The following is a 25,122-nucleotide window of genomic DNA, read 5'->3' as shown; positions in this document are numbered from 1 at the left end:
AATCCTGCATACTTTAAGGGAGCATTTCGAATGGGAGAGTCACGACTACCTGCAGTCTAAAGCGAGACTCTGAATTCTTAGATCTTCCACAACACAGACCCTTGGCCATCCCCTCAGTCCTGGATGCTGTGGATGGATGTTTTCCTTGAATCCATCTCGACTCCTGACGCCCTACCTCCTGCTCTCAGAAAACCAGGCAGGTACTATAGAGTCCCTGATTCTCACAAATATCTCCTTAAAAATCCAACAGCTGTCCCTGGTGTCATTTCACAAGGGCCAAAATGGATTAAACTAACTTCTACTAAGATTCCCACACCCTCAGACAGGGATTCCCGAGCATTGGACGGGTGGGGTAAAAAAGTGAACACCTCAGCTGCTCTTGCTATCTGGGCACTAAATTGTCAGTTCCATATGCTGAAATTTCAGCAACATACCCTGGAACTCCTTAAACAAAATAAATGTCTCCCCTACCTGCTTGGTCAGAATCTAAAGATTTACAAGACTTAATGCATTCTGCAAGCCAAGTAACTAAACACACTTTACACTGTGGTTTTGGCACCCTAGAAGCTTCTTGCAGGGCAGCAGTCACTGGATCTGTCATTAGAAGACATGCATGTCTTAAGGAACAACCACTGCCATGCCATGTCAAATCTAAATTCTTGGATGCCCCCTTGCACAAAGATAACTTATTTGGCAGTAAGGCAGAAGAGGTCTTAAAGATGGAAGAAAAGCAAAATCTATGCAAACAGTTAAGGATTTCTTACAAGTCCAGCCCCCTAGGTTCAGCAGGCATTGTCCCTCCAAGCACTTGTGCTTTCCTGCTCCGAGTAAACCAACCCAGCCTAGGCACCGTGGAAACAGACCCCCCCCCCCCCAGACAGCAGCCCCAGGGAATGCAGAGATCTAAGCAGTGGACTACCTCTACTTCAAAACCAGGGAATTCTAAGCCACCCCTTATGGTAAGAACTCACAATGACTCCCCTCTGCCCTCCTTCCCTTAACCGTATAAGGAAAACTGTCTTTTCACTCTAAAACACCTGGGCCACCATAACCAAGGACCAATGGGGTTGGAACATTGTGTCTCAGGGATACAAATTTTCCTTCCATACTCTTCCAAGCCCAAAAGGGCTTCCTGATGTACCACCAAATCAGTGGGCAGAGGCTCAAAAGCAAATCCTTTCCCTTCTCTCTCAGAGCAGTAGAGCATGTTCCTGCAGAACAGATAGGCCAAGGCTTCTACTCCAGACTTTTTCTGGTGCCCAGAAAAAAGGGTACCTGGCCACCCCATCCTCGATCTATCAGTTCTTAACACCTTCCTGGTGATCCCAAAATTCAAAATGCTCACCCCCCCCCCCCCAGCAGCTGCTACCCATGCTTTCCAAGGACGCTTGGCTAGCCACCCTAGATCTATAAGAGGCCTCCCTCCACATTCCTATTAGGGAATCACGCAGGAAATGTCTCTGCTACAGGGCAGTATCTCAACACTTTCAGTTCTTTGTGCTTCCCTTTGGCTTATCTACTGCTCCCAGAGTTTTTACAAAATGTCTAGCTCCAGCCCTTGCCTTTTGCAGACCAAGAAATATTCAAATTTACCCATACTTAGACGACTGCCTTATTCAGGCAGACAGCCAGGAAAAGCTGCTCAAGCACCTGGCCTTTGTAAAGACACTACTAACCTCCCTAGGATACACAATCAACGAAAAGAAATCCTTACAGGTGCCTACCCAAAGGATAATCTTCCTGGGAGCAAGTCTGGACACAGCATCCCAGATGGCATTCTTTTACACCAGAGAAACAAATTTTCCTGACAACCTACTTCTCTCAACTAGCCACCAGACCCCAGCTATCTGCAAGGAAGCTCCTGCAAACTCTGAGTTTCATGGCATCTTGCATTCTACTTATTCCATGTGCCAGACTGCACATGAGGAAACTTCAGTGGTACCTAAAGAGCCTTTGGTGGCAACACTCTCAAGACTTAGAAACTCTTCTACCTATAATTCCTTGCCTCAGAAAGGAATTTCTTTGGTGGGCAACAGCATCCTCCATCAACAAGGGACTGCCCTTCTCCCCAGCCCCCGCAGCCTGGACCGTCACCACAGACTAATCGGACTATGCCTGGAGTGCACACCTGGATGGCAGGTGCATACAGCACCAATAGAGCCCTCAGGAAATCCCTCTGTACATCGGTCAAAAAGAGATGATGGTTGTGCAGCATGCCTTAATAGCTTTCAAGCCCCTTCTCTCTCTCCAGGGGTTCTCCTGATCAAAACAGACAACACCACTGTGATGCTGGTACATCAACAAGCAGGGAGGGACTCGTTCCTAATCTCTTTGCAGGCTGGCCATGACCTTTGGCTCACAGCCTCTACCATGCATCAGCACCTGTTAGCACAATACCTTCCAGGCTCTCTCAACTCTCTGGCAGACCAATTAAGCAGAAGCCTTCTGGACCCACACGAGTGGCAACTCAACAGAAATACCTTCACCCTAATAAATCAGAAATGGGGAACCCGAAGGTCGAACTCTTTGCCTCCCACACCAACCATCAACTTAGAAAATTCTGCACCAGGGAGCATCACTTTATGGCTTGGAAAGTGGATGCTCTGTTCTTCCCTAGGGTCAATCTATCGGTCTGTGCCTTTCCTCCCCTACCTCTCATCCCCAGGGTACTTCTCCAAATAAGGGAGGAAAAACTAAGGACCATTCTTATAGCTACAGCCTGGCCTCGACAACATTGGTACCCTTTGCTGCGCAGCTTGTCCCTGCTGCCTGCATGGCATCTTCTTCAGATTCCAAACCTCCTGACCCAGAGGGAAGGGGAAATCATGCATCCCAAATTGCAGACACTCAATTTGGCAGTTTGGCTTATTCCCTAACCCCGAACCAATCTGCCACTCTAAGTGAAAGTTTCTGGATGTTACCCATGAGACCAGATGTCCTAGCACCAGAAAGTCTTATGCAGATAAACGGAAAAGGTTCTGCACCTGGATCCAGGCTAAGGGAGCAATACGGCACAGCCCTCCATCCCTCTCATCCTGGATTGCTTAGCAGATGTACTACACAGTGGTCTCTCCTTCTCTTCTATAAAAATTCATCCCTCTGCTATTTCTGCTCATTTTCCCACTGAGCAGACCCTCTTCTCACACTCTTTGATCAAACAGTTCCTCAGAGGGGCTAGCAACTTGAGGTCCCCCCAGATGGGGACCAATGCCAGCTTGGGATCTTAACTTTGTCTTGGAAAAGCTCACCCTGCCCCCTTTCGAACCAGCTTCTTCTGCAGAGCTAAATTTCTCTCCTGGAAGACTGCTTTCCTTCTGGCCATCGCTTCAGCCAGAAGAGTATCTGAGCTGCAGGCACTCATGGCTGTGGAACCCTTCGTCATCATCCATGCAAACAGGGTATCCCTCAGAACTAACCCATCCTTCATACCCAGGGTGGTGTCCAGCATGGCTCTCAACTAATCCATTCATCTGCCCAGCTTCTTTCCTAATCCCCAGAACAAGGGTGAAAGGATTTTTCACTGCCTAGGTGTGCTCAGATTCTACCTGGACAGGACTAAATCATTCAGAAAATCTCATCAATTGCTGGTTAGCTTTGCTACAGGAGCAGAAGGCAAAGCCATCTCCAAGCAAACCATTTCCAAATGGATATCACACTGCATCCATTTCTGCTACAAACAGCATGGAAAGCCTCCCCCCAAGGGGCTCAGGGCACACTCCACCAGAGCAGCCTCCACCTCTGCAGCTTTCCTAAGAGAAGTCCCCACCAGGGACATCCTTGAGGCTCCCACATCTGTTTGCACTTTTACCAAGCATTACCACCTGACTCTCATTATCACCTGGCTGTCTTCTCCAAATCCAGGGCAAGGTTTGCCTCTGCAGTCTTGCAGGGCATCCTAGCCAGCCCCTAGTTTCCTTGACTGCCTCCACCCATTTCCTCAGCTTTGGGAATCTACCCAAATATGATGACTGCAACAGTGAAACACGAAGTGCATAGTACAGTTGTGTACACTTGCCATAAATGTAGATGTTCGAGTGTATTCACTGTTGCAGTCCTGGTTTTCCTCCCTCCATCCCCATTTTCTTCTCTTTCCTTACAAGGTACTTATTGGTATTTATTTTCCACTGGTGGGTTCTTCCACCAGAACCTGGCCTCCTACTTTGTGGACTCCTGACAGGTTAGGGCAAGAAAAACTGATGTAATGGCGTCTGTTGCCTTACTTTATACTACTGCCGACCTGACGTCACTCCTCAGGCGACGGCAACTGACGCAGAAATACTAAGCCTCTGGTATTCGTACCAGCCGAGGGTTACTCTGGCAGGGCTAACCCTAATGTGATGACTGCAACAGTGAATACACTCGAACATCTACATGTATGGTAAGTGTACACAACTGTACTTTTCTTATCTAGTATTTGCAGTTAATCAGGCAGCATGAGGCAGTGCCAGCCAGGGAATTTCTCAGGAATCTGGGGTACAAGGTCTTTAGCATAGTGATGATACCTTTGGCCGGGCTCAATGTAAGACATCCAGTGGTACCTAAAAAAAAAAAAAAAAAAAGTGCGATGCCAGCACCAGTGATCCTTAAAATTTCAGATCCCACCTCTTCCTTCTAAGGACAGAAGCCTGCTGTCTGAAGCCGGGAGTTGCGTTCAGAGTTGAGTCCCAGGTTTTCACTACAGATGCCTCAGATCAAGCCTGGTACCACACATTCAGAAGAAAGGAAGGCACAAGGAAAGTTGGCAATATATGCATGAGAAAACACATCAGTTTGAAAGAAATGATAATGCAGAAACCTCTTGTAGTCTTCAAAGGATATTGGATATCAGACACTGTGCTTTTGAAGACTGACAATTTGACAGTAATGTGATATATCAACCAACAACAGGGTACTAGCTCATCTCCTGTGTGCCTGATGCACAATCTCCCAAAGCTGAATGGTCAAGTGATAGGCCTGTGCCTCCTGGCACATTAGTTGCGTATCTTACAGATTGCCCCTGTACATAAGGGACATAAGCACTACCTTAAGTGTGAATTTGTGATTCCCCATCCATTGATGGAAATTGCATTTGAAAAGGGCCAGGGAAGAGCTCCGCTTAATGTGAATAGGAAGCCTGTTCCAAAGAAAGGGTAATCCCCGATAGATATATCTGTGTCTCCAGTATGCTTTGTTTGAGTGGCTGACTCAGTTTAGATCCCAAGATCAGGTGACCCTCTTGCTGTTTGACTTGCGGATGTGTAGCAGCTCCATCAGGGCTGAATTTGAGAGTGCCATGTAGGTCAGGCGTAAGTCACCCCTTAAGAGTTGGTAGGAGACTGTAAAAGGACAGGGCTTTTAGTCTATCCGCATAGGTCTTGTTGCTTACACTCTATATTTTCTTTGTGAGGAACATTTAAGGTCACTTCAGCTGCTTGTAAGTGCCTATTCAAGTACATGCTAAGTAGCACACTGTACTGGATTATTGGTCTAATGAGGGCTGAGTACAGTGGGACTACAATTTCCTTGTATCTGCATGACATACCTTTACTTATAAGTTATGCCACATAAAAGGATTTCCTCACCACTGTGGACACATGGCGATCAAGGTTCAGGCTACTACCTATCTGCATGCCGAGATCCCTCATATCTGTGTCCACTCTAAAGGGTGTGCTATTGATGATGTCATTTGCAGGGGTATTTGACTTCCCAAAGGGTAGGATGCCTTTTTTGCTTTTAGTTTTAGGCCATGGTTCTGACACAAATTGTCTGATCTAGACTATCCCGAAGGATATGTACATTGTTGGGGAATTCAGTGATTGCCCCCAGCTTGCAGTAGTCAGCAAACCTTGCTGTATAGAGGCCTTCCATATTTCCCTTGACTTGAGAGAAGTAAATTGTGAATAGGAATAGTCCCAATACTGAGTCCTATGGCACACCACTAGTAGCTGGCCTCTTGCTGGATCTGGATTCACCCACTTTAACCATGCGTCCAGCCCATGAACCAGCTCAGAAAAAGGAATGGTACTAACACTTCCCACTCCCAAGTCCACACATTTCTTTTGTAAAGTGCCTTTTTGTGTCATGCACTTCTTTACAAACAGCTAAGAAAAACATGTCATCTCAACAATGTCTGTCAACAGTTCCAAGTTGTACATGCATTTTCTTTTGTATGTTGCAGTCCAAAAAAAAAAAAATATATATATATATATATATATATATATATGTAGTGTGTACACACACACATACACACATATATATATATATATATATATATATAAATATATGTATGTGTATATATATATATCTATATATATATACACACACACATAGGTACTGTCTCTTGTTTCTTTACCAACTCTGACAAGTTTTTTTCTAATAAATCAAAAGTTGTATTTCAGAAGTCCTCAGTCCCCAACTGTGTTAATGTTCTTAAGTCTTTTATATTGAATCTTAAAGGCAAAATTATATTGCCCAAAACTTAACAGTTTTTCGAATGAAATTCATTTTCTGTTTTAATTTTTACCACAGGCTTCTTTTTTTGCGAGTTATCCACTTAGTCTCTTATGATCTACTTTTTTCTTGCAACATCTGTTTGTTTTCCCATTCTTACAGCATTAACATATAATTTTTGTATACCCTGTTGCCGGTGTATGCCCTTCAAACTAGTTACTCCACCAGCCAAACAAAAACTAGTGTTTTTTTTCTGCTCCTTTATCACCAAAAGTCACTATTTTTCCCACTGAAATTGTTATTTTGTCTGTTTCCACATCCATAAGATGCTGTTCTACTTTACTCCAGCTTGGTTCTTCATTTTACACTGACTTTGCCCCATCAAATTCACTAATTCCTGTATTGGTAATCCACCTCCTCCTTTCTCCGTCATTATAATTTCCTCACTTTTATGGTTTTTAGTAACCTTTTGATCTATTTCTTTCAGCACGCACACTGCTTCATCTTTCATTCAACCTCCATCTTGGATTTCTCACAACAGTCAGCCTTCCACTTAGTGGCTCTGTTGCAAAATAAGACAAATAACTAGGGAAAGTTACCTGGTGCCCCAGTCAGATTTCCCCTAGTTAGTACGAATACCAGCATGAGTATCCCTTGAAGAGAGGACACTGGCCTAGTGGGGACTAACCCAGTCAACTAATCTATTAAGTATGAACATAGAGTAAATACATACAAATATTGAGGTTATATGGTGGTGTGGCGGTAGCGTTGTCGCCTCACAGTTAGACGTTGCCCGTTCGATTCTCAGAGCGTCTTCTGTGTGGCGACATGCGTGAATGGGCGTTCCTTTGTTGAAGGTTGTGCATTAGGCCCGGCAAGCCAGTACGTAAAAATCTACTGCCAATCATTAGCAGACCGGAGTTCCGTTGTGGCGACCCCTAACCGGGAAAAGCCGAAAGACTAGTCATTGACTAGTACGTGTTTGTAGGTAATTGATTTTGTTAGCTCTGAAGATACAACATACAGAGGTACTGGCAAGGCTACCCAGTGTTGTTAATTTGAATATTTTTCAGCTTTCCTCATGCTTGAGATCTAAAGATAGTAAGAGTCCAGCTGGCAAGAGCATGTTTAACGAGACTCATGCAGGTTATCAAATAGGACGTCATTGTTGTATGATTTAACAAAGTAATTGCAGGTTCTGGTTAAGAACTTATTTGCTGAGGTAGGGCATTCGTTCATATGGAGGTCTTTAAAAGTCAGGCTCAAGTGATGAAAAATGACTCGTGCAGTTACAGGCTGCCACTTGGAAAGACTTAATGAAAGTCAGTGGTGTTATCACCTAGGCTCATAGATTAGTACTAGGCTAGCTATCCTCGTGAGCCATTTTAAGCCTAGCCAATTACCCCATGTGAGAATCAAGCCCTGCGCCTTGTGTCCAACGAAAACACCTTAACCGGTATGCCAATACCTAGCCTAAGTTTGGAAGGGGTTGTGAAATGTAGAATTTATTTACAGTGGTTGGGAGGTTGGTGTTATTTTGGCTGACATTTATAGCAACCACTTAAAGGGCATATTCAGGTTCTTGGAGTAATACACCAATTCCAAGTGTTCCTTTAGAGTCAAAGTTTAGAAAGTTGGAGATCTGTAGCAGATGTCTATATCAAGACTTTATCAACAATAACCTCATTGTAGTGCCCAAGTAAAATGGTAAAGGAAAGTCACAGGTACAGAGATACTTGTGGGTTGTGGATGTTCTTCATTCCACATTGCTGCAGTCCTAACCATTGGGTAGTCCGCTGTCCAGTCGGCCCGAATACCAGAGTATATGGCTGACGTCGGTCAGGGCGCATTAGACTGACGTCAGTACGTCAGGGTACTAATGCGCATGACCGACGTCATATCCTCAGTCTTTTTTGCTGCATGGTCCGATGCAGAAGCAGTTTTGCGAGTGCAGGTTGGCGTTCTGAAATTTTCTGAAGTCGGAGTTTCAGACCGAATCGGAGTTGGCTAAGTACCCGTTGGGAACATTTTGGTTTTTCTTGCCTCAGTATTTAACCGGATGTCAGAAAAAGTGAATAACTGTATTTCTTGTGGGAAACAGATACCTCATAGGGATTACCATACCTTGTGTATACCTTGTTTAGGGCCTGAGCACGACGTTGTTGGATGCCGCTCTTGTGCTAGGTTTAACAAACGCACTATTAAGAGGAGGTTAGACTGTGCCAGGTTAGTGTTTGGGAAGCGTTGCAATTATAAAATGCCGTCGGATGCTCCGACGCCCGCTTCGTCCAAAAAGCGCAAGGACAAAACAGCGAAGCCTAGGGTTGATGAACCGGCAGTCCCAGACGTCGGTTCTTTAGAAGGCTCAGTGGAGCCGGAGGTTTTGCCAGGAGTTTCTTTGGAGTCTCAGGCAGAGACTTTACTGTTACAGGATGTGCCTTCTCAGGAAGTAGGCCAGGCTGAGGGGCTTCTCAGGTAACTGTTCTTCCCTCTCTTCCCAAGGTAGTTAGAGCTTCTCCTACTGTTTCCAAAGCTTCTTTGAGAGGTAGGCCAAGTTCAGCTTCAGTGGGGGCTTCTCCTAGCACTTCAGGTTCTGTGCCTAAGAAACATATGCTTAAAATGGCAGAAGATTTAATTACTATGATTAGAGGCTCTATGCCCCCTCCTGATAAGAGGCCTAGGGTGGAACCTGAGTTTGAGTGTTTGGAACAGTATTCAGAGGCTTCAGAGTCTTCTGCGGAAGACTTGCAGGAGTTTCCACCTTATTCTGATTCTGATGTGGATGATTCCACACCTACAGCTTCTCCTCCTGAGGATTTCTCATTTTCAGAGACTCTGCATTCCATGAGAGAACACTTTAAATGGGAAGGCCAAGATTACTCTGATTCCAGGAAAAGGCTTAGGGAATTCTTATTTTTACCCCAACATAGGCCCTTAGCTATACCTCCTGTGTTGAATGTGGTGGAAGATGTTTTTGCAGAGGCTTCCCTGAACCCTGACTCTTTGCCTCCTGCTCCTGTTAAACCTGATAGGTACTATAGGGTGCCCGAAGCTCATAAGTATTTGTTTAAGAGTCCTAGGGCGGACCCAGAAACTGTTTCTCAGGGGCCTAAAGGTGTTAAGGCCTCTGTGGTTAAAAATCCTGTTCCCACTGATAAAGAGGCAAGGGCTTTGGATAGGTGGGGAAAGAAAGTGTATACTTCTTCCACTCTAGCCATGAGAGCGTTGAATTGTCAGTTTCACATGCTAAAATATCAAAATTATCTCCTTTCACAATTGAAATCTAAGGTGGATGCTTTGGCGGAAGGTATTGAGTGTAAAGAGTTGCTGGATTTAGTTCATGTGTCTGAACAAGTGGGTAAGCATTCTTTGCAATGTGGTTTTGATGCTGTACAGGCCTCCTCGAGGGTGGCTGCCACTAGTTCTGTTCTTCGCAGGCATGCCTGGTTGAGGGATCAGAATTTAGCTGAGCATGTTAAGACAAGGATTTTGGATGCTCCTTTACAGTCTGATGTGTTGTTTGGTTCGCCTGTGGAAGCAGTTTTAAAGAAAATGGAGGACAAAGCTAAGTCTATGCAAACTGTTAAAGATTTTTTGCAGGTGCAGCCACCGAAGTTTAGTAGAAATTGGCCTGCTAAGGGGTGGACATATCCTGCTTATGATTCCCAGTCTAGGGGTAGGTCTAGACGTGGTAGGGGCAGAGCTCAAGGTTCTTTTAGGCCTAGAACAGGAGTTCACCTGCTCAGACTTCTGGTGAGGGCAGGGGTCAGTCCTTTCGTAAACAGACCCAATGACCTGCCTTTTCAGCTGCCAGTAGATTCTCGTCTGGCAGCTCCTTTAGGAGGAAGACTGTCTCTTTTCAAAGAAAATTGGGATTTAATTACTCAAGACAGATGGGTGTTGGATATCATTCACCACGGTTACAGGTTTTATTTCCATACATTGCCCCCTTTCAAAGGCATGCCAGACGTTCCTCCTCCACAAAGAAAAGAGGCTCACAAGCAAATTTCTCAGTTACTCCAGATGGGGGCCATTCAGCCAGTCCCTGTATCAGAAAGGGGCCTAGGATTTTACTCTCGTCTGTTCCTAGTACCAAAGAAGGGGAACACGTGGAGACCAATTTTGGATTTATCTCTCCTCAACACTTATCTGGACATTCCCAAGTTCAAGATGTTGACGTTACAACAGCTTTTACCTCTGCTGGGCAAAGATCACTGGATGGTAACTTTAGATCTCAAGGAAGCTTACCTTCATGTGCCTATAAGGCTAAGTTGCAGGAAGTATCTGCGGTTTCGAGCTGGAAATTCTCATTATCAGTTCTCTGCATTGCCCTTTGGCTTATCTACTGCGCCCAGAGTATTCACAAAGGTTCTGGCTCCAGTGATAGCTTACTTCAGGCTACAAGGAATTCAAATCTATCCTTACTTGGACGACTGCCTGATTCTGGCTCAAGAAAAGGAAGACCTTCTACAGCATCTGGAATATGTTATAGCAGTGCTAAGATGCCTAGGGTATTCTGTGAACGAAATAAAGTCCAGTCTAGTACCCTCTCAAGACATGTGCTTTCTGGGTGTGAGACTGAATACAGCAGCCCAGATGGCCTTTTTTAACCCCGGACAAACAAAAGAGTCTATCACTTTACTTCCATCAACTATCTTATCAGTCCGTGCTGACTGCAAGGACAGTCCTTCAAGCATTAGGGTTCATGGCATCTTGTATTCTGGTGCTTCCCAATGCCAAACTGCATATGAGGAAGCTACAATGGTATCTCAATATGTATGGACACAGCACTGCCAGGATTTGGACACTGTCATTCAAATAATACCTTGCCTTCAAAAAGAATTTTTGTGGTGGGCTCAGGAATGTCACCTAAACAAGGGACTCTCTGTGACCCGGCCAGAGGCGAGTCAGATTTTAACGACAGATGCCTCGGACATTGCTTGGGAGCTCATCTAAATGGAAAGTGGATACAAGACAAGTGGCCTGCCAGACTACAGCATCTACATATCAACATGAAGGAGATGTTAGCAGTCCAGTTTGCATTAATGGCTTTCAAGGAGTTACTTCTTCCAGGGCAGGTGTTGATTCTAACAGACAACACAACTGTCATGTGGTACATCAACAAACAAGGGGGAACACATTCTTACCCATTGTGCAGGCAAGCAATGATTTTATGGGAGACTGCGCTCAGCTTGCAACTAACTCTTCAGGCAAGGTTTCTGCCGGAGCACAGAACTCCTTAGCAGATGTGTTAAGCAGACAAATCATGGATCCCCACGAGTGGAAACTGGATCTTCATGTATTTCAAAGGTTGACAGTGTCCTGGGGAACTCCAGACATAGATCTGTTCGCTTCTCCACTAAACCACCAGCTGCCAAAGTTTTGCACAAAGAGGTTACATCACACAGCTTGGAAAGTGGATGCTCTTTCTTTCAGTTGGAAAAATCTTCATGTGTATGCGTTTCCACCTCTGCCTCTTCTTCCAAAGGTGCTTCTAAAGGTCAGACAAGACAAGCCAAGGATGATTTTAATAGCTCCAGATTGGCCTCGGCAGCACTGGTACCCATTACTGAGGAGTCTAGTAAAGAAGCCTCCATGGCCTTTACCCTTGATTCCGCACCTGTTGTCTCAGAGAAGGCCACCTGCTCAATGTCAAGCTTCGCTCTCTTCATCTAACAGCATGGCATATTCTGTTTTGAGAGACAGCCGGTCTCAACTTCCTCAACAAGTTTTAAATGTGATTATGGAAGCTAGAAGACCTAGTACAAGGAAAGTGTATGCAGAAAAATGGAAGAGATTTTTATTTTGGAGTGCAGCAAGGAATTTGGAGATTTCAGAGCCTAATTTGAGTGTGGCTCTTCAATATCTTACTGAGTTATTGGACAAAGGTTTGTCCTTCTCTTCCATTAAGATTCATGCTGCAGCAATTTCAGCTCACTATGATTGTGACCCACCATTGTTTTCGCATCCTTTGTTCAAGCAGTTTCTCAGAGGGGCAAAGAATATAAGACCCCCACGTAGAGCTCCTACTCCTGCTTGGGATCTCAATTTTGTGTTGGAAAAACTTACTCTACAACCTTTTGAGCCTGCGGGTACTGCTGATTTGAAATATTTGTCATGGAAGACTGCTTTTTTGTTGGCTATTACTTCTGCAAGAAGGGTTTCTGAGTTGCAGGCCCTTATGGCAGTAGAGCCCTTTCTGATTTTCCATAAGGATAGGGTATCATTACGTACTAATCCTTCCTTTATGCCTAAGGTGGTTTCTAGTGTGGCTTTAAACCAAACTATTCATTTGCCTACTTTCTATGCAGATCCCCAAAATAAAGGGAAAAGATTTTGCACACTTTAGATGTACATAGGCAGTTGCGTTATTATTTAAGCAGGACTAAGGATTTCAGGCAGTCTCAGCAGTTGTTTGTTTCTTTTGCTTTGAGTTCTCAGGGCAAGCCTGTGTCTAAGCAAACTATTTCTAAGTGGATTGGGTTTTGCATTTCATTTTGTTATTCCCATCATGGCAAGGAGATTCCAGCTGGGATTAGGCCTCATTCCACTAGGGCTACTGCCACTTCAACAGCATTTCTAAGGGGGGTGGCAACTAAGGATATTTTGGAGGCAGCTACTTGGAGTTCAGTGCATACTTTCTCTAAGCATTACCACCTTCCTCTTTACTCTAAATCTAGGGCTGGGTTTGCCACAGCTATTTTGCAAGGCATGTTAACAGCTCCTGCTTCCTTATGATTTGCCAGCCTCCCTTACCTCTGCTTTGGGATTCTACCCAATGGTTAGGACTGCAGCAATGTGGAATGAAGAACATAGTACAGTTTTGTACCTACCATAAATGTAGATGTTCGAGGATCCACATTGCTGCAGTCCAATTTACCCTCCCGCCTTCCCCTCTGTGTTTAGGGGTGGTGGTGTAAGTTGCTATATATTATTGTACATGTGTATATATATATATATATATATATATATATATATTGGATATAAGTTTGGTGCAGGGCTTTTTGGTGTTTTGGTTTGGGCCTTGTCTTTTTAGGGTCTTCTGACATCTGGGGCAAGAAAAGACTGAGGATATGACGTCGGTCATGCGCATTAGTACCCTGACGTACTGACGTCAGTCTAATGCGCCCTGACCGACGTCAGCCATATACTCTGGTATTCGGGCCGACTGGACAGCGGACTACCCAATGGTTAGGACTGCAGCAATGTGGATCCTCGAACATCTACATTTATGGTAGGTACAAAACTGTACTTTTTATTTATTGCTGAGTTGGAGAGGTCACAAAGCTTTTTTGCCACTGGGAAGATCCCAAGTGCAAGCTTGCCTGATTTGTCAGTGTAAATTGCTGCTGTTAATTTGGACCCATTCCACACTTCAGAAAAGTCTCTCTGTAAACTAATTTAAATAGTTGTATTTGATCTACCTTCTTTCACTAGGGGTGGGCTGTCATTGCCAAAGGTAATATGGAGGTAGGTGGGTTACAAGGTTGCTTATAAAACAGGGGTACAGTTCTGGACAGATGAGTGACCCTTGTGGTACACATGTCTTAGATAATATCTTGATTGTGTAAATGCCAAAGGTTGTCCATGAAGTGTAGCTTTGTACCATTTAAAAAAAAAAAACTTGATTAAACCTGAATTCTGCAGCTTTAGAGTAATATGGTGTGATCAGTGGTCTCAACTGTCAGTGAATAGGTCAACAGTGTGCCACCCTTTCTCCATGTTTAAGTTGATGGTGTCTGTTCTGGAATAAATTGGCAGTAAGTGTGTTACAGGCATTTTAAAAACTGATTTGTGATTGTGCTAGAAGGTTATATTTGTTTTTGACAAGCTACTCATAAATTAGGTATATATTTTGTAAAGCTTGTTTGGCTGCTGTTTCACACTGATCTTTGGTCATCAGCCCATGCCTCTAGTTACTCTGTGACATCAGCCCAAGCCTTCAGTCATTACATGACTAAAGTCTATGCCTCTTTTTACTTCTAGTCTGTATTTTTGCTTGCAGCTGGACATAGAATTGTGTACCTTTCTCATTCAATGTTTAGAAGTAAATTAGAAAGTTGTCATTGTCTTGGCACTCTGAAATGTGATAGGAAGGACAATAATGAAGAAAAAGAAAAATCAAGTTGTACAAATCTGCATGTGATAAAACGTGTAAGTGCTTTCTGAAAGTGTATATACTACTCGCATTTCTGCACAGAGTCTGAGCATTTCTGAAACTACTTGGGACGGTGGATGTCTGAAAGAAAATTCTTTTGTATACAAGTTGAATAATGCCTTTCAGGGATAGGAGATGCTGTTTTGATGAGCTTTCATTTCATGTCGTGGTAGAATTTGTGGTATAATGGCTGTTATTTGATTTCAGCGCCATGAGATCTTGTGATTGCAGTGTTACTTTTGCTGATCAGTGTGACTGTGGATCACTCTTGACATTGTATTACAAGCTTTGACTTGGACCGTTTTGATTCTCTTTCTTGTTTTTAGCAAATTCTGGTTCCTTGCAAGGTCCACAAACACCACAGTCAAGTAGTAGTAACTCCCTAATCGAAGCCCCTATAGACATGAAGCCTCCAACTCCAGTGCCACCATCACATGGTCAGATGCCAGCAATGCAGGGAAGCAGGTATGGACAACTATGCATTCCTTTAATATTCAGTCAGGTTGAAGAGCAGTGCTCAGAAAGTAGTTCTGGTTGTGCAAAACGCTTGCTTTGTTTAATCATGTGTCACAGATTGGGAGGTTCCTAATGTAGTTTTCTTTCTTGTGGCATGTATTTGTAGAACATATTGAAGAAGGAGCTACATGCGTGAATAAGAACATAGAAAAGTGCAAAAGTGTTTTCATATTTGAAAACTGAAATTTGGCATCAGACAGTTAACGCGTGTGGAAACTGAAATTTGGTGTTAGAAATTGTACAGTGTCACACACAGAAAACAAAAATAAGCATACAGATTATTTTAGGTTGAAGAGCTAAACTCAAAAGTCGTTTTTCCTCTTGTGGTAATAGCATCGGTCTCTATAGGATTTAATTTACTCAACCATATCTGCTTACTTCATGTCATATCCTGACAGTTTTGATAGATAGTCAAGATGGTGTTATTTTACTCTACTGTCACACAACTGAGACGTTGGCTGTCACTGATAGGGGTAGGACAGGCACTGCGCATGAGGCCCAGGTGTCTGCTGTTATGCTAACTTTGACAAAGGTGCAGTGGGATCAGTGTTATAACCTGGTTAATAAATTCAGAATAAAATAAAGATGTTGGTCCTAGTAAGGGGCAGGATGTAGCCTACTCATCACAACTTGGTGCCGCTATGGAGTACATCACTTATAAGGAGACAGGGTTGTCAGGCTACCCTGCTGAAGATTTATTTGGTGATTCTTTAAACCTGATGTTGGAGCAGTTGTAGTGTGGCTCCAAAGGTGTTTCAGAAGTCAAGACAAGGTACTTTGTCTCATGGGCTGTGAAGGAGCCCAATCTGTGATACCCTCATGATTCTGGCATTCAAGAAATCTTTGATCTGTATCTCTGAACGTAGACTCCCAGCCATCTGATCTTAAGAAACCAGACAGTTGCTCTAGAGTGCAAAAAAAGAATTCAAGTACCTATGTGGGAACCTTACAGCTAACCCAGTGTGGTAGTGGGTCTGGAGGCCACCCTGGTGGACTAAAGCTGGCTCCAAGTCTTAATATGCTCCTTCATGACAGGGAAAACAGGATCCCAGACCATTTATGTAAAACAAGTTTTTGCCTTTGCCATATTACTGTTCAGCACAATTAACTTCCAAATGTATGTAACCAAATACAGCAAAGGGAGAACCGTGAACAGATCAAAAGCAAGCCCGTAAATGAAAAAGAAATGGTCACTCTTTTGTTTTAAAAGCCATCAGATTGGAACCGATGCTAGGGACCCTAAGAATCTTTTTAAACAATACCACAGTTATGTCATATATAAACAAAACGGTAGGACACCCACTCTTACCAGTTCTGCAGGATAGTCTTGATGTAGGAACTGTCAGTGCATTTGGATCTGCATTTTCAAGTAGCTAACCGGCCAGAATGTGAAGGCCAGCAAAGTAGACAGGTGCAGCATCACCAGTTATGAGCAAAGAAACTGGACCTAGGTCACTTGTGCAGAGAGAGAGATGAGGCCTGCCCACAGGTAGGCCTTTTAACAACAGGCGAAAAATTATGAGCTGTGTAGACTTTCTCATATTCCCAAACATAAAGCCGCGGCAGTAGATGCAGTCAGCATCACCATCATAGAAGCCACTAATGCATTTCTACCTTCACTGCTATTATCTGAAATGCAACAGATCATCAGTTTGAACAGGGTCATGACCCTGCTGATATTCTTACTCTAACACCGACAGTTGTTTTCCTGTTTTCTGCTAGAGTGGCTGAGAAGGGATACTGCATGCTTTTGACACAGGCCAGAAGAACTTTAGACTCGTACAGACGTCAAGACCAGCTGCATGGATCTGTCAACCTGATGCCCTTTACAGACAGGCTGCCAGACACTGTTCAGCAAATGATGACTACTTTTAAGCCATGCATTGGTTTGATGTTGGAGGGTGGAGTGGCCACCCTCACTCGAGAGCATTTGAGAAGTCTGGAAGTAATCCCAGAAAGATGGGCATCATTGACTTTCCCCCTACTTTCTTTCCATGATGCCTGCAGGCCACGAGACTGTCTGTAACCCTTTTTTCTGTCCCTAACACACCTGCAACCTGGCATGGCACCTGTGAGGAAGGTACAGTGGACTGTCCATGAAGGGCTCCCCCTCACTAATGCATGGGGGAGTAACCTTACAGCAGCCCTCTTCCCAGAAACACACACACACACACACACACCATGAATGGTAGTCTCTCCAGTCCTCTGAGGGCATGCAAACCCCTCCTACCCAGGCAAGGAGGACATGCCATGCTTAACTGCTCCTGTCCCTTTCTGGCTTCTCCTGTGTTAGGGATGTTGGTCAAACCCGGTCAGTTGGGTCACAGACAGAGCTCCATCCCTCTGCATCACAGTGCCAAACTAGTACCTTTCGAGCATTCATCACTGGAAAGTTCTAACTTGCAGTGCCTATAAAGAGTAGATCTTCGAAGTGTACCTGTGGTCATCAGAGCCATAGTTAGGCCTACCACAAGTGCTGCTTTTTTCCTGCTCAAACCTGATCACAGTGTAACTGTTATCAGCTCACCATTGTGATAACAGTAGAAACTTAAGGCCTTCAGCAGTGCCCAATGCTTATAGGATACAGAGGTTATTTGAAGGCTTCAGCCAGTGATCCCAAATAGGATTATGAAAGTGCTGCAACCTGAATCCATTCTTGGCTTTTCTTAAATGTTTGTTGTGACCACAGTGGCCCCTCACACCTTTGGTAGTGGTATTGTTGTACTCCAGCAAAAGGGTATTGTGCCATTTCTTGTCTGTGGATGGTGCAAGGTGTAGCATGTAGCCACCCCACCAGCATCTGCTGTTGGGAACAAAATCTAGTTGTAGCCTTCTGCGTTTACTCAGTAAGGCAACCATACACCCTGGAACCATACAGCGAACTGTTTTTCAGGTCTTTGCAACATGTTTGTATTTGAACACAGGCTTCAGAGGATGTACCTTCCATCTCTGCGATTTTTGCCGCTTGGCACTGAGGGTTAGTATTGCTCCTGTAGGTGTTCCTGTGCCTTTCTTTGTTCTCTGTTTCTTCCCTGTCCCTGCACTGGATTAAGACATCTTATTTAGCACATGGTGAAAAATGGCTCTGCAAGTTCAGGGGAACACAGTCAATCTGCAGTGCCATCCAGATGCACTTGCTACTTAGCTCACTTCTGATGAGCACAACCTCAGCATGTGCTGTGCTTCTTTTGTGTTTAGTATCTTGAACATTCAAATCCTACATGAGAAGGGTACAGGTGATGGCATAAGCCCTAGTCACCTTCTCACCAGGTGCAGATTTCTATATCGTTTAGTTTAACCATAGGTCTTGACAGAAGCTCTAGTATTACTTTTTGGCCACTGATTTCTCCAAAACCTTTGAGCCGTTATCCCTGTGTTGACTTCCCAGGTTCCAAGGATATTGCGTGGGGGGTTAGAATCTGAGATTATGGGCCATGTTCCTACATGGAATTGGGAGACTTGTTTTCTGTCCCTAATTCCTCCTTTTTGTTGGCTGTCAAGTTCACCATTAAACTTTGCTACTTTGTGGATGCAAGCATCCTCACACCTGATATACCTGTTGGTTTTCACCCCTGCGTTGCACCTGTGGGTTAGGTGCAGTGCAGCTGGAGGTTTTTGTCCCTGCACCACATGTAACCCACGTTTGTCTCCAGTAGCATGACTTGTACTCATTTCCCATTCAGGCTTCTGCAGTGCACAGAGCATTCCTCTCGGTTATAGTCTACACCTTATCCCTTCCATGGACCTGGCCGAAACTCTCTTGTTTGGTCACAGTTGTTCCAGAAGTTAGACTGTGAACAGCAAAATAATCTCTCCTTTTACTACTTTGGGTCTGTAGACATTTGCCTGCTTATCCCATGTGGCTTGTTGTTGATGATATTAGGTGAAGCTTGCCATTGAGATGCTGCTCAGGCTTCCTGACCAGAAGATGGTGTTGAGAAAGTCCATAACATTGCATTCATTGTGGTTATTTATGTAGGGGCCCAGTATGTCTTTGATGCTTTAGTACGGATATCCCCTTTAGGGGAGAGGTCCTTTTTCTTGAGTAGTCTCAGAAGATCTGAAGACCACCGGCAAAAAGAAAAGACATTTTTTCACTTTGAAAATGTATATAACACCCCTTCTGCATACATTTCTCATTTAACAACGTTTACAGCCTTGTGCTAAAAGGAACATGCAGTGCTACAAGCCATCCTGAACACATACCATTGGTCCTCCCACCAAGTCCCTCAAGAGGTGGTGGTCTTCTTAATAAGCTACCGCCATAGTCTTTTTGACAGTCTGTGTGAGTGCAGCGGTAGGAAGGCAGTTTGCTGGGTTTACCAGGGCCTGGAGATTTACTGCTTAAATTATTTAAATTTTGGACTTTATAGAAAGGAGACTACTTTGAAAGTTGCTTAAGCCTTCCCTCTGCCTCACCTTCTAATAAGACTGATTTGTGTTGTAGAGCTGTTGCTGCATTCTCAGTCACTCTTTGCAGAGATGAATGGCTTTGGAACATTTGCAACCATTTGTCCTAATGCAGGAATACTACACTTGGACTAGAAGAATTGTTGAGTATCTGAGACTGATTCAAGGATTTTAAGAAATGCCATATGATGGAGCACATGAGAAGATATCCAGGTATCACACTTGCAGCAGTGTGTCTCTCTGAAGGTCAGCTGATGTGATGACTATCCATTTCTATCAATTATTAAGGTGGCTTTTTAGTTAAGCAGTCTGAGCTCAGCATCAGAGGGATGAATTAGAAGATGAGGAGCCTTCAGGGACAGGATCAGCAAATATTACAAATTATATGGAAAGACTGGTGAACACTGTAAAAAGGGTGGAGAATCTTGCTGTCTACTCTTAGGAGAGGAAGAAGATAGAAGATGGGGATGCTTTCATCTTTGTAGGGTAAATCAGGCAGACACCTGTGAAGATGTCAAGCAGAAACCATCCATTCACTGGGAAAAGGTTTGTAAGGCTAAAGACTGCTTCGTAGGCGGGAAGAACTAGATCTGAAACTGATAACCGTCAACAGAGTAGTGGATTTGTTTTCTGAGGCTCTGGTAGTCACTGAGGTAAAGAATGTAATAAAAATCTTCAGATTCTGTTATTGTAAAGCAGATACAGAACAGCAAGCCACTTTTAATGAACTTGAAACCGTTTATCAGGTCATGTTTAGTTTTGTTTATTTACTTTCATTGCAGTTAATTAGCTAAAGTTTCCGCTATAAAGCCCTGTGGCCACTGTACACTTCAGCTGCTTTCATCTGAATTACATGGTGGTTCGAACACACTTAGGCTTATGGGATGAAATGCAAATTGCGCTTGGATTTAGACTTGTAGTACACTTGCATGTTCTGTGAGCAGTGGCACTGTTCTTTGCATATGCACTTTTTATATATTGTCAAAAGGTGATATTTGCATATTGAAAATTGATTGTATTCATTTATTTTTCAGTAGAACTGTTTGTCTTTAATTTTTGCATCTGTTCCAGTGCTAATTGCTAAAGTAATTTTTTCTTTTGAATAACTTTTAGAAGCAACACAATAAGCGTACAGGATCCATTTTCGGATGTGAGTGATTCAACATTCCAGAAACGAAATGCCATGACGTCAAATGCACCATACCAACAAGGAATGAACATGTCTGACATGATGGGGCGCATGCCATATGAACCAAACAAGGATCCTTTCAGCGGAATGCGAAAAGGTGGAGATTCTCTCCATTTCAGCTTGCATCCTAACACCTGATATACCTGTTGGCGCGGGCACACACAAATGCACTTCAGAAAAGTTCCTTTGTACCGAAAGTGTTTGTATTTTTTTACGTAATGTCTTACTTATGATGGGTCATTAGCTTGGGGTACGTTATACCAGCAAACTGGTACAATTTACCTATTAAAACACTAACAGCACTTAATTCAGTGTTACTCGGTGATGGGAAGAGTATAAGGGATCATGTAGAAAGAAATTGTTACTAAATTTATTTTGTATTTGTGAAATTTCCAGGCTAGACTCATGTTGACCTTCAGGTTTCGTTGTGTGGTATTTGCCCCACTGCACTGAGATATACTCATTGTCCACTTTGCATGTTAAATCTCTGGGTGGCTGAGCAGTGATATCATGTATATTTTTATGTGCATCATTTGGGAGTATTTGGCATTTGGTCAGCTGTAGTATGTCTGGTTGAGGATTGTTTTGTGGAAAGTTGTTCATTTATGACCATTGGACAAAATGGGCTTAAGATTAAAGGAATTTATGGGGGGGGGGGGGATGAGTACAGTACACACCATTGTAGGAGGCTTGCCACCAGAAATAGAGGTAAGGGCAGTAGGGTCTTTCATCAGAAGCCCATTCAGTTGTCTGGACACAACTGAATGGGCTTTGAAAAAAGTATCACTTCAGTTCAAGAGAGAGAATAGAAGTAGCATTCCAAAGCTATTTGTTGTAGTTACATCCATCATCTTTCCCGTTCATTGCAAGTAAATGACTATGGGACAGTTGCCATCTGATCCTGGTTAAGCCATTCATCACTTCAGATTAATTTCAGAATCTGGTTGAGTGACCGCTGTTTTCATGGCTATAAGACTAGTTTTGTCTGATTCTTCATTCCTACTTATTAAAGTAACCCCCTTGTTTGCAGAGAGTTTTTTTCCAGTTTCTATTTTGTCAGTTTAACTGTGATATCAAGACCTTAAATGATGTGCCTTAAGGTTCTCAGTGCCTCTGCAGCTTCAGGTTATTTGTTTCAAAGCAGCACTATAACCATTAGGATCATACTTTGCATATGAATAATGTTCCCTTTTATTTTCACTGCCCTGCTCAGTGTTTGTACCTCACTTAGTGGTTATTTCCAGTTACCATTACCCCCTTGCCATCAGCCCACTTACATAGTCACCAGTGGATAGCCTTCCTGTCTGGAAGCAATTCCTTATTCATGGCAAATTAGCTTGGGGCTACAGTGTCTTGCAATAAGTTTGCTGTTACATTTGCATTAATTGTCCAGTAATTTAACTTTTTTTTTTAAACAGACAATTCTAAGTGGTTTGATGACAGTAAGCTTTGCATAAGTTGTCAAATGAAGCACAGGATGTCTGCCTTTGTATCCACAAATATTCATGTCAGGCTCCTTCTTTTTTTCACGTGGCAGTCTGATATCCATCCTAAGATTTCTTCCTTTGTCACGGGAAGGAGAGTAAGTTGTCAGATGTGTAGTTTTTTCCTCCCCAGTCTGCTGTATAATGCGACTTGAGTGCATCATCAAACCCAGGACACAGATACAGCCATAACTCAATCAGAAGGCAGCCCTCTGGCCTTTCAAACTAGACCTTTTCTCCACTTTCAAGAGTCATACTGTTCTGAGTACATTTTTTGTAGAAGTAGCTAGTAAATGCATTTACTACATGGCTCCTCTCTAATTATCAGTAAGGGTGAACATGGATGTCGCAGTGCATACCCCTTTATCAGGAAGTTCAATATTCAAGTGAATTTTTTCACATTTTATGGTTAGCATTATGGACAGCATAATCCACCCTGCACTTCATCTCACAGATATGAGGAATAGGGTATTTAGTCAATGCATACTTGATCCTCTATTACAGTAGCACTCACAAATGGCTCTGTCTTACTCTGTAAAGCTGCAGTAGTTAGGTTTGTGCAGTGCAGGTTGAGGGCTTAAGCAACATTGTAGTTATAAACTGGTACAGCAGAATGTGTAATGCTTCATTTGCAGCAGCCCCAAAGCTAGAACATAGTCATGTTGCTCTAGCATGGAAAAATAAGTAATATGTGAACACGAGTGATGAAAATACAAAATAGGTGTGCAGATAAAACTCTTGGTGATTGAGCCGGATCAGAAAGTGTAAGAAGAATACTTTATTCTAGGTTTACCGATCCCTCGACCGTGTTAATGTATTCTGTCACAGTGTTGTAATTTCCTTTGTTTGCACAGAGTATGTAGTATTGCCTTCTATATGTGTATTATGCATAAGAAATGTTTGAAGGGATAATCTTTCCAGTGGCTGCTTTGATACCAGTTACATTTGAGTTTCTGTTCTTAATCTTATTTGTTAAGGTGAGTGAACTGGTCATTCTCAGACTTTTTTTTCAAACACCATCCAAGCCAGAGCAAATGAAGTGTAAGTGGACAGTTTAGAGTAGCCAGTTAACCATTAGTAACATATTCAAAGTAGTCATAAATTTGCAGGAACATCCCTCACATTTTGGTTTGCATTAACTACTCCATGAAGGTGTCATGAAGTGTGTTTTATTATTTTAGTGTAACTACGATGCTTGTTTACTTTTCAGTGTCTGCAGGTAGTGAGCCCTACATGCCCCCTGGTCAAATGCCCAACAGTGGAATGCAGGACATGTACAGCAGGACCCCTTCAGGAGGAATGCCTGGTATGGGCATGTCTCAACGGCAACCCTTTCCTTATGGGAGTGGATACGACAGAAGGTGGGTCAATTCTAGACCGTATTTTTGGTCATTTTTTTCATCTTCAAAGTATCAGGTGGCTTTAAAATAATTTGTCAAGTTTTAGTGTGTACATAGTGCTTGTGTGTAGAACGTGTGTGTGTGTGTGTGTGTGTGTGTGTATATATGTATATGTATATATATATATATATATATATATATATATATATATATATATATATAGATTCACTTTAGAAGCTCGAAATACTGAAATATCGAAATTCAGTATTTCAAGACCATAAAGTGGAATCCTGAAAACAGCGAAACCTCAGAAGCGTGAAATTCAAAACCTAGGAACACCGGAGATTTTGAATTGGCACTTCTGGTGTTTCATTGTGGTTGTGGATTCAGGTAAGTGTTTATTTGTTAAGGGTTTTGGGTAGGGGCTGTGGTGTGTGTTGGTGTGTTTTGTTGCTGTGATGTGTGTGTACGAGGAGAATGTAGCTTGTGTGGTGGTGTTTTGTGTGTGTAGTGCGACCTCGGAGTTAGAATATTTAAGTGGGGGGGGCTTGCCCCACTGCTTTTATGTAGTAGAGAACTTGTGTTTGAGTGTGGGGAGGAAGGTGTGTGTGTGAGAAGTAGAAGCGCTAATTCAAAATCACTGGTGTGCGAGATTTTGAATTTCACGCTTCTGAGTTTTCGTTGTTTTAAGGTTTCGACTTTATAGCCTCGAAATACTGAATTTCAATATTTCAGTATTTCGAGGATATAAAGTGAATCCATATATGCACGCTGGCAGATTTGTGCAATTAAGTAAGATATCTTATTATGTTTCCTTTTCCCTTTTGTGAACAATAATCAGCTGTATTTGAGATGGTGACTGTCTTTGTTTATAAAGTGTGTATCATTCAATGTGTGGCTAGCATTATAGTGTCACCAAGCTGCTCAACTGTCATCCAGCTATAAAGCCATCTGTACTGCCTTCCTGAAATGCTACTTTTTGTTTGATAGCAGGAAATGCTTTTAAAGTGCTTAATTGTTAAGCATAATATACTGGGACATTGTATAGCCATGGTGGTACAGCGGTAGCGTTGTTACCTCACAGCAAGAGGTTCTCCCATTCGATTCTCAGCTTGGCTTGGGAGTGCCTTCTGTGTGGAGTCTGCATATCCTCCCCGCTGTTGGGTAGCATTCAAAAAACATGCGTGTGTAAATGGGCATGCCTTTGTTGAAGGTTGGGCATCGAGCTGGCACATTGGCGTTTCGTAAAAAAATCTACTGCCAATCATTAGCAGACCGGAGTTCGGCTGTGGCGACCCCTTACCCAGAAAAAGCCGAAAGACAAACAACAACAGTATACTGGGACATTGTGTTTTTCGCCTGGTTTATATTTTTAGGATAGCTGTAAATTATTAAACAAGTTAGTATTTATCATAAGGATCACTGTTGCAGTGGAATTTCTTCTACACAGGAGCTGAAGGTGGACAGCTACCCCAGATAGATTTTCCCATTCTTCTGGACATGTCCACAGAGGCATCTAATCCCTCTGTATTGAGGACATCAGTGTGATGGTCACTGTTAAAGGACAGAACAGCTCATGTCATCTTCATTTCTTTT

At 43.1% G+C, this 25,122-nt stretch overlaps 1 protein-coding gene across 7 annotated transcripts in view; it reads left to right on the top strand.

The window, feature by feature from the left end:
* ARID1B (AT-rich interaction domain 1B) overlaps nucleotides 1-25,122 on the top strand; it is a 1,953,609-nt gene that overhangs the window by 1,871,310 nt on the left and 57,177 nt on the right. For all 7 annotated transcript variants that reach the window (XM_044063533.1, XM_044063501.1, XM_044063506.1 and 4 more), the window contains 3 exons: nucleotides 14,914-15,052; nucleotides 20,627-20,799; nucleotides 23,397-23,547. In XM_044063533.1, coding sequence (XP_043919468.1) covers nucleotides 14,914-15,052; nucleotides 20,627-20,799; nucleotides 23,397-23,547 — 463 coding nt within the window. The remainder of the gene's footprint in view (nucleotides 1-14,913; nucleotides 15,053-20,626; nucleotides 20,800-23,396; nucleotides 23,548-25,122) is intronic.

The sequence above is a fragment of the Protopterus annectens genome, chromosome 1.part0, assembly GCF_019279795.1.
Source record: "Protopterus annectens isolate FY-2018-M chromosome 1.part0, PAN1.0, whole genome shotgun sequence".
Classification (NCBI taxonomy): Eukaryota; Metazoa; Chordata; order Ceratodontiformes; family Protopteridae; genus Protopterus; species Protopterus annectens.
This window is presented reverse-complemented; position numbering and strand designations above follow the sequence as displayed.